Genomic DNA, 10,536 nt, shown 5'->3' with positions numbered 1-10,536 from the left:
GCATCCTTGAGCATCCAAAGCTCCCACTGAAGTCAAGGGGAACAATCAGCATGCCAGAATGGCAGAACTGAGTCCTAAGTGTTAAGAACTCTCCTTACCAGATTTCTGGTGGACACATCGAACTCTCTGAAAACGTATGCAACCATATCCCCTGCTGCACAATTCTCCACACTTCCTGAACTGAGCAGCTTCAGGACAAAATGGAGAGCTGCCATCCTCACCTGCAAGGGTAGAGATTATGCACGAGTTATTATTATCCCTTCTGCATGCAATATGAGACAGGATATGAGAGTCCTTTTGCTTTTGCTTTTATCTCTTTGGAATGGTGGCTGAAGTACAAATGATTAACACATCCGTTATGTAAATTCCTTGCAACACTGGCTACAGAAGTACCATGCAAATGCCAGTTTTCACTTTCAGGTGACACTGTAATTAGGAAAAAGGCAGCATTTTCTCCTATAAATGTAAACAAACTTGTTTGTCTTAGTGTCTGGCTGAACAAGAAGTAGGTCTGAATGGACTTGTAGACTCTAAAGTTTTACATTGTTTTGTTACAGTTAACAAAAAATATCTACATTTGTAAGTTGCATTTTCACGCTAAAGAGATTGCTCTACATCACTTGTATGAGATGAATTGAAAAATAGTATTTCTTTTGTCATTTTTACAATGCAAATGTTTGTTATAAAAATAATATAAAGTGCATAGTACACACTTGTCATTGTGTTGTAATTGAAATCAATATATTTGAAAATGTAAAAAACCACAAAAATATTTCATAAATTTCAATTTTTAATCCCATTAATTTTTAGTTAACTGTGATTAATTGAAACCCTATTAATAATCTCAGCCTAAAAATGTGTCTCATTGCCAGACTCTCCACTGAGTGAAATACTTCCCAGATATTAACAGCAATACCACTATTCCACACACAATCTTACCTTAGCACTCTGATCACTGAGAGCAGATTGCACTGCCTTCACAATCAGAAACTTTCTAACTCTTGTCTCAGGCACTGAAAGATAAGGAGAAGTGTGCAGTATAGTATATCTTTGTTCCAAACACTCATGCTCCACATTAGAATGTGTCCTGGGCCCTATTTAAGAGTACTACCAAGCTTCACTCGTATACAGAATCAGCGGGGAAAATATAGGACCAGGCTCTGATCTCAGTTACACCAGTCTAAGTCTGAAGTATTTCCACTTCTGTAAATAGCACCATCATACTATCCTGATGGAAATATTGTAAGAGAGTTAGACAAATGGAGGTCAGTGAAGTTAGTCTGTGTTTACCACCAGTATAGCAGAATTCGGAATCTATTCTAGAGTGTCTAATACTTATTCAGTCAGGAGTACTATTTTGTTTTTATCTCATTATTATTAACATGCATCCGCCACAAGATTACATTTGTATTTGAACCTTGAAAATATCTTAGGCTACATTCAGCACTTAATTAACCCTGTTGATTTCTGTGTGACCACATGGGAGTAACTTAGAGCAGCACTGGGTCCCTTTAGTGAATTTCCAACCCTCTGGTGAGCATGCAGCTAAAAGGGTGTCGCAAGGAGAAGGGAGAAAAATTGTTCTCTTTGGCCTCTGATGATAGGACAAGAAACAATGGGCTTAAATTGCAGCAAGGGAGGTTTAGGTTGGACATTAGGAAAAACGTCCCAACTGTTAGGTTGGTTAAACACTGTGAAAAATTGCCAAGGGAAGTTGTGGAATCTCCACCACTGGAGTATTTAAGAGCAGATTGGATAGACACCTATCAGGGATGATCTAGACAGTGCTTGGTCCTGCCATGAGGGCAGGGGACTGGACTTGATGACCTCTCAAGGTCCCTTCCAGTTCTAATAATCTATGACTATATGACTCTATGTGTTACAGCAGGAGCAGATGACCATTTTGCGGGGCTCCGGGCAGCATAATGCCGCGGGGCCCCCCCTTTGCCACGGCGCATGCACAGTGACGTCATGTACATGCGCGGTGGCACCACGGCGCGTGCGCGGGGCTTTTTGAAGCGCGGGACCCGGGGCGGCCACCCCGCTCGCCCTGCCCTATATCCGCCCCTGTGTTACAGATCCTCTGTGCCCCATTTGCAGAGATCATGAGTATGTTATAGCCCTACCATGCCTGCAAAGCCTTGGTTCTTTAGAGCAACCTATAGCAGCTCATGCTTTTAGCTCTGGATGTCCCCAACTCAACCCCCAGCACGATGGCGATGATCGCAGCAGTCACAGTTACTCCTGTGTTACTTACAGTCAGCACCAATAATAGCTGTGAGCAGATTCAGGGATGCCACACGAACAGTCTCATTCTTAATCTTCAGCTGCGAGTGCAGAAAAGCTATGAGGTCATCAGGAGAAGAACGGGCTGCAAAGGAAGAAATCACATCCTCACTAACAACTGAAAGCTCATTCTTACCACACCTACAAAAGAAGGAAGTTACAAGGAAACTACTGTGTAATTTGGAGTCTCTTCCCCTACCTAGCAGTAGGATACAATAGCACAGCTCCATTTGATTTTCCATGATGAGCTGCTGAGTTGGAGAACAGATCTGTGGGAAGAAGAGAAGTGATCAAAGGAAAACTAATCAGAACAAGCAACTGAAAAGAAGATGCTCAATTAATTTCTAAGCACTCACTTCCTACCTTTCCAAATAGGGCTCTGAACCCAAAATAAATGGTACTGACTGCACAACAAGAATCAGAAACAATGACCGATGCATTGGATAACAGAAGTTCCTGCTTTCAAAGTGTTTTTAGCAGCAGAGCTAATTGAATCAAGACTTGATCCTTGGTAACTGGTTCAAATGGTTAATTATTCCACCATAAAAATGTAGGCCTTATTTCCAGTCTGAATTTGTCCAGCTTCATTTTCTAGTTATTGGCTCACGTTATGCCTTTCTCTGCTAGATTATTACATATGTTTCCCCACATAGATATTATAGACTGCAATTAAGTCACCCTGTCACAGGCTAGGTCCTCCCCATTTGGATGGGATCAGTTTTTACTATATAACTCTAACTCCCTCTAATAACTGGCTTATGCTAAAATTGCTTTACAAACTGAGCTGGATTTTAGCTAATAAAATGAGACCACTATCTGCTTATTCTTAAGTCAGCAGAAACCAATAAGGCATAAGAAGGTCTCCGAGCTCTTCACTAGCATTCAAAAGATGTTTATTCTTAATATGCTTCAGATCTGCTGTGCTTAAGCTCAAGTGATACAAGAAGAAGTTCCCCTCACCCGGTTGTGCAGAGCACTGCAGATGGCTTGAAATTTCCTTTTAGGTAGAAGGATCTTATATTCACCAGAGACTTCCAAGAGCTGCCTCAGACTCTACAACAGAAGGTGAAAGTAAGAAGGTGGGCATACAAAGGAGCAATATGCAATGACTGAAGCAGGTTCATGGAATTCATAGATTCCAAGGCCAAAAGGGATGATTGTCATCAACTAGTCAGGCCTTCTGTATGACACAGGCCTTAGAAATTGCCAAAATAATTCCTAAAGCAGAACTTTCAGAAAAAAATCCAATCTTGATTTTAAAATGATCACCTTGACTCTTGGAAAATGGTTTGAATGGCTAATATCCCACCACTGAAAAGGTAGACCTTATTTCCCATCTGAATGTATCCTGTTTCAGTTTGTAGCCACTGGATCATGTCATGCCTTTCTCTGCTAGGTCATTACATATATTTCCCCATGCAGATATTATAGACTGTAAGTAAGTCACCTGTCACAGGGTAGGTCCACCCTGTTTGGATGGTATCAGGTTGTGGAGGACTTAAAGAACTAAGGCAGCCCAAGTGGCCTAGTCTCCCCAACCACCATAGCAGGCCTGGTTCTTAGAGCAGCATTGCCTAATAGTCAGGGTCAGTGCAGCAGCCCTTTGATGAGGCTCTTCAGCTCAACGACCCAAGCCCTTCTAGGTACGACCGTTCAACCTAGTGCTCAACTACTCTTTGGGGCAAACCAGTGTTGCCTAGTGGCCAGCCCTTCTTCACCAGGCTCTACCTACTCCACAGGGTCCCAGCCTAGGGCCTTGTCTTGCAGCTCAATGGGGTTTCTTCCAAAACATGCAGAGTCAAAGTCTAATACCTCAACTCAATAATGCTTAGTTCACATAGATTACTTCCCACCATTCTTCTGCAGCAGGTCATCTCAGTAACTCCGTGGTCTCTCCTCCATCTGTGGCATTGGATGGTTGTGGGGAGGGGAGGGGGGTCAACTGGAACCACAGGCTGGCTGGTTTCTGCATCCTAGGGCACTGTCAGTCCCTCCACAAAAGCCTGCAAAGCACCTCTGCTCCCTTCAGCTGTCAGCCTAGACAGAACTGAGCTGCTCCCTTTTATATCCTGGTTTCCTGGTTCCAGTTGGAGCATTCCCAGCAAGTATGAAGGGGCATAGCCCACAGATCATGATTAGCTCCCGCTGAACCATGCATGGTGGGTATCCTCTGTCACAAACACTCCCCCTTAAGAGGGTGTCCATTGGTGGACCTTCCTCTTCATCGTCTCCTTCCACTTGGGAGAAGTCTGTGTTTGCATAAGCCTTCCCTGGCCCAGTGTAACATACAGAAGTCATAGGGTTGGAGCGGGAAGTACTACCTCATGATTCAGGCACTGGTGTCCTTCATGTTATTAATCCATCTGAGGGGTGCGTGGTTGGTGACCAGTTGAAAGGGCTTCCCCAGTACATAATATCCCAGACTAAAAAACTAGTTCGAATTAGCGTTTTGCTAATTCGAACTAGCATGTCCACATTAAGTGGACCCTGAACGGGGGTTAAGGATGGCCGGAAGCAGTGCCGGAAGGGCATCAGATGAGGACTTAGAGCATGGAGCTGCTGCCTCAGGCAAGCTGAGGGCTGTGCTTAAAGGGACCCAACCCCCACCCCGGACAGACAGTTCTCAGGGGTGCCCCGCTTGCAAAGCAGTCCTGGCTTGGAGAGCCCTGAGTGCCCACACTGGGCACATCACACCACTCGGCCATCAGCCCGGCTGTACTTGCCGCAGGCTGCCATCTGGGGAGAGGGAGCAATTGGGGGGCTGCAGGAGAGCGTCCACCCCCAGAAGCCCGCAGAGCCAGCCCATCGGGAGCTCGTACCCCATTCCTCCCTCACCTCCTTCCACTTACCCCTCCCTAGCCCCCCTTCCTGATGTACTTGTGGTCAAAAATAGAATCTCTCTTTACTGAACAAAACTCGGGGAGACTGGGAAAAGGGGGTGGGAGAGGGGAAGAGAGAGGGTGGGAGAGGGGAGGGCAACTACAATGATCAGAGGTTTGGAACAAGTGATGGAGGGTGGGTCCATGGAGTGCTATTAGCCAGGGGGTAGGAGTGGTGTCCCTGCCCAAGGTTTGTGGAAGGCTGGAGAGGGATGGCACGAGACAAATGGCTGGGTCACTGTCTTCGGTCCATCCCCTCCAGGGTCCCTAGGGTTGGCCGCTGTTGGCAGACAGGCTACTGGGCTAGATGGACCTTTGGTATGACCCAGTATGGCCATTGTAAGCTCAGGGTCAGGGTCGGGGGTCTCAGTGGACCACCTTCATTTTCATGCACACCTGCTCCTGGGTGGCCAGGCTGGCAGCTCTCGTGCCCTAGACGGCCACTTTCCTGTGCCTAGTGCGGAGGTCGTGGACGAGGTCCACGATGTCCGCACTAAACCAGGCGGGTGCCCGCCTCTTGCGGTCCTGGGCAGGCTCCCGAGAGCCGCCAGCCTGGGAAGAGGGAGAGGGCTGGGTGGCAGCAGGTGGCTGGCTCGAGCCGTGCCAGGTGCAGGGTCTGCTAGCTGGGTGCTGGCAGGCTTGCACCTGGCACGGGCACCGTAGCCAGCCCGTTCCCCTTTCAGGGGTCCGGGGAGGGGAGGGGGGCAGACGAGTTTCCCTGGTGTTGGCCAGAGTGGCCACCAGGGAAAGCTGGGGAGGGCTAGCCTCCCACTAGTTCGAATTAAGGGGCTACACACCCCTTAATTCGAACTAGTAAATTCGAACTAGGCTTAGTCCTCGTACAATGAGATTTACCTAGTTCGAACTAAGTGCGCCGCTAGTTCGAATTAAGTTCGAACTAGCGGAGCACTAGTGTAGCGCCTATCAAAGTTAATTCGAACTAACATCCGTTAGTTCGAATTAACTTTGTAGTGTAGACATACCCCCAGGGTGTAGATCACCCACTTGATGGCCAGGGCCTCCCTTGCTATAGTAGGGCAGCAGGTCTCTCAGGAGAACAGCTTGCAGCTGAGATAAAGGATCTGGTGCTCCTTCCCACCTACTTCTTGAGATAGTACCACTCCTGGTCCTACCTCCGAGACCTCCATTTGAAGGATAGAAGGCTTTGTGAAGTTGGATGGGATAGGACCAGCTCTTGGTTCAGCTGCTTTCACAGGGCCTGGAAGGCTTCCTCACAGACTTCTGATTACTGGACTTTCTGTGATTGGGTGTTCTTCATCAGGTCCAATAATAGGGTGCCCAGTGTGATGAAGTTGGGTACTAAGCAGCCACTGTGTCTGAAGTATTGTGGCACCTGTTTCTTTGTCATGGAGGTGAGTCAGTCACACAAGCCTCAGACCTTATTTATCAAGGAGCTATAGTTTTCCCCTTCCTACTGTGTTCACTAAGATGGCACTTGGCTGGATTCACAGTGAGTCCTGCATCTATTGGGGCTTACAATACCTTGCTAAGATGTCAGAGGTGTTCCCCCCAGCTGGTGCTGTGGATGACAATATTCTTAATGCACACGGCTGTATATTGCATATATGTTTGCAATATTTGGTTCATGAGCTGCTGAAAAGTGGCTGAGGCTCTGTGCAGCCCAAATGGCATCCTGCTGAATTGCTATAAGTCAAGCAGGGTGTGGAAGGCACTCTTCTCACAGGAAGCCGGTATCAGGGGTATCTACCAATATCTGTTGGTCAGTTCTAGTGTGGAAATGAACTTTGCATTTCCCACTGTATTCCTCCTTGAGATTTCCCCATGTATGCGTCCCAGTATCACTTCAGCTTTTTTGGCCACAGCATCTCATTTGTAGGTCATGTTCAGCTGAGTATTCACCAAGTTTCCCAAAATATTTTTCAGAGTTACTGCTTCTCAGGAAGCATCCCTCAACATGTATGTATCACCTAGATGCATATATTTACATTCAGCCATATTTAAATGCACATTTATTGTTAGCATCCAGTTTACCAAATGATCTATATCACTCTGAATCAGTGAGTTGTCCTTTCCATTATTTACCACTCCCCAATTTTTATTTCATCTGCCAATTTTATCAATTATGATTTTATGTTCTCTTCCAGGCTATTGATAATGAGATGACAGTCTAACTCCTTCCTGTACCTACACACTTTTCTTCTTTGCTGCTTGAAGCTTCCAGGATATCTCTGATGAAATCTGCATATTTTACTACATTTAGGCTCTTGTGTAGTCCTCTGATACTTTTAGTCAAGTCTATGAGGCATTGATTCCCTCAAAGTCATGGGTATTCCAATCCCAAAAGCAACCACATATTCTGGACCAGAAAGCCAACATAGATTGGGAGTAAACCATGGGGGAAGTGGGGAGGGGGGAAGGGCAGCAGGGTTGTGGCCCTGGATTTGCTGCTTGGCTTGTACTGAGCCAGCTCACATAGACTGAGCATGCTAAATCATACTACTGAAGCCAACTCCCCTCACTCCATCCTCTCACTATCAGCAGACAAGAGTTACCTTGGTCATGTGATACTGAGGGTAGATGAAATAAGAGAGACAAGGTGGGTGAAAAAATATCTTTAATTATATTATCTCACCCACCTTGTCTCTCTAATATCCTTGAACCAACACAGCTACAACAGCCCTGTACACAACGGTAGATGAAATAGACAGTGATTTTATATCTATCTAGTTATATAATCTAAAGCAATGCACTTGAGGCCTTCTTAGTATTAATTTTCAGCTACTGGCCGTTTACTTAATACTGCCCAGAGACAACACACAGCAGCCCCTGCTCTGAGGAGTTTATTTATAATCTAAAAGAGAGACACAGAGTTGATAGGATGTACCAGTAAATCACAAGGAGGGAGTATCTTATGGGGGGGAGGGGCAGGTGTTTTGTTTCTTACCTCCTTAGCATCTCCAGGAAACAGAAGATACTTTTCATGAGAGGCTTTTACCTACAAAACTTGTCACCTGGGTCACCATGTCTATAAAATCAAGACTTGTGTGTTTATCTATTATCTAACAAGTCACTATGTAGACCAGGAAACGCCACTGGTAGCAGCTAGTGCAGTTCACCTATGCGCACACATTGATAGTTATTTTAATAAGTATCTCACCTTGGTGGCATGAAAAACATTAACATCCTCTTTATATTGCTCAAGGAGCCATGGGATCTGTTCGAACACCTGATCTTGATACTCTTCTTTATGCAGGAGGAGGCTCATCATGGGACCAAGGGCTTTGATGATGGCCTGCTTGAGCTACAAAGAGACACAGAATTTATGTTCCTACGAATTCATTCAATATCATGCAATGGGCCCATCTTTTCTACGTCTGATGAGTGCAATTTCCCTTTTCCACTGTTGAAACAGCCCTATCTCAATATTTCCTGGTAAAGAATTAAGACTCATGGGCTACGTCTACACTGGCATGATTTTCCGAAAATGCTTTTAACGGAAAAGTTTTCTGTTAAAAGCATTTTCGGAAAAGCACGTCTAGATTGGCAGGATGCTTTTCCGCAAAAGCACTTTTTGCGGAAAAGCGTCCGTGGCCAATCTAGACACGCTTTTCCGCAAAAAAGCCCCAATCGCCATTTTCGCGATCAGGGCTTTTTTGGGGGAAAACACTACTGTGCTGTCTACACTGGCCCTTTTGCGCAAAAGTGTTTCGGAAAAGGACTTTTGCCTGAACGGGAGCAGCATAATCTTTCCGGAAAACCACTGACGATCTTACATGAGATCGTCAGTGCTTTTCCGGAAATTCAAGCAGCCAGTGTACACAGCTGGCAAGTTTTTCCAGTCTAGACACAGCTATGATGTTGGTTTCAGAATTATATTCTAGTGCACCTCACAACTTTCCCAAGTGGGATATTTCCCCAGATTAGTATGCACACTAAACCAACTCATTCCTGCTGTAACTCTACTGGAACTGAATAGACATCTGCCAGGAATGAATTTAGCCCATTCTCCTGTATTCATCTGCATGTCAGGTGACAAAACTGGAATCTATGTACACTATGTACAGACAGAATTTCCAGGAGCTTGTGACATTATAATCTTTTTTAAATGTTTTACATCATACTCTGTTCTATCCCAAAGAACCTGCCATTGAACTCCATCATCACAAAGAATGCCATACACAGAGAATTTAACAATACAATTTCTCATAATGGTTTAGAAAACCTACAATTCTCACCTCCAAATCTTTACATGTGGTCCATTTGCTTGTCACATGACGATAGAGGGGAAGAATTTGATCACAGAATTGAGATTTACCCATTCTGGGAAATGGGCACTTTTCCCAGTTACTAAAATATACATTTACTGCCCTTGACCATTTTTCCAGAACTGCATGGAAGGAAAAAAGACAGGCAATATGAAAAGGATGCAATAGTAATAAGGATACGTTGCTTCATCAGTGAAGACACCCAGGCTTGTAGTTTATTACAATTCCATGCCCAATTCAGGAACAGCTGATGAAATCCAATAACAGTTTTGAATTATTTCTCTTCCCTCCTTTCCATTTCTTGTTTCTCAAAAGGCTTTCTTCTCTTTTGCCTCTCTCCATCTCTTTTTAATTCCCATCATTTGAAAACATATTTTTTCTCCCTTGTTACCTCTTAATTAGAGCTGATTGAAAAGGTAGTTTAAATTAAATTAAAAGTGTTTACTCTTGTTTTTTTCAAAATTTCAAATTACAAAGATCATTCACATGTTTCAAAAATCAACAAATTTCAGCCACCTTTTTAGCTGCACAAAAACACTGAACACATCCTGATTAAAACTGTCATTGACATTTTTCAGTTTAATATTCCATCAAATTGGAAACAAATATGAAACATATAATAAAAAAACCAAAATATTTTGACCAGCTGTTTTCTGAATGATTCATGTCCTCTGCAGTTATTGCTTATTTAGCCCTAAAACTGTATGATTTCCTATTGGGTTACAGTTTGTCTGAAAGATGTTCAGTGCCCCTAACTCCTATTAGCTATACTGAGATTTGACAGCATTTTGCCCTAAAATTAGATGCACCCCCTGCCCTTGAAAGGAAAATTAAGGCTCAATCCCATGTTCTATGACGCTGATGGCAAAATTCCCATTTATCTCAAAGGTGCAGGATTAGGCCCTTAGGCCTGATCTACACTAAAGGGGAAAGTTGACTTAAGGTACGCAACTCCAGCTATGTTAATTATGTAGCTGGAGTTGACGTATCTTAAATCGTGTTTTCAGACTGTCCACACAGTGGAAGGTTGACAGGAGTGTTATTCCTCATGAGAAGCAGGACTACCGGTGCCAACGGGAGCACCCACTCAGTTCGAATTAGTGGGTCTTCACTAGACCTGCTTA

General features: G+C 44.5%; 1 protein-coding gene across 1 annotated transcript; it reads right to left on the bottom strand.

Annotated features, from left to right (window-relative positions):
- Positions 1 to 2,094: 2,094 nt before the first annotated feature.
- Positions 2,095 to 9,581, bottom strand: LOC142824866 (maestro heat-like repeat-containing protein family member 2B). Its single transcript, XM_075916658.1, has 5 exons — positions 9,383 to 9,581; positions 8,305 to 8,448; positions 3,247 to 3,339; positions 2,486 to 2,555; positions 2,095 to 2,371 (listed from the first exon to the last, which is right to left on the bottom strand). The coding sequence occupies exons 1-5, from the start codon at positions 9,464 to 9,466 to the stop codon at positions 2,250 to 2,252; spliced, it is 513 nt and encodes a 170-aa protein (XP_075772773.1). The 5' UTR covers positions 9,467 to 9,581; the 3' UTR covers positions 2,095 to 2,249.
- Between the last annotated feature and the right edge of the window lie 955 nt (positions 9,582 to 10,536).

Source organism: Pelodiscus sinensis, unplaced genomic scaffold (genome assembly GCF_049634645.1).
Source record: "Pelodiscus sinensis isolate JC-2024 unplaced genomic scaffold, ASM4963464v1 ctg44, whole genome shotgun sequence".
NCBI classification, from domain to species: domain Eukaryota; kingdom Metazoa; phylum Chordata; order Testudines; family Trionychidae; genus Pelodiscus; species Pelodiscus sinensis.
Note: the sequence above shows the minus strand (reverse complement) of the source record. Positions and strands in the feature narration are given on the sequence as shown.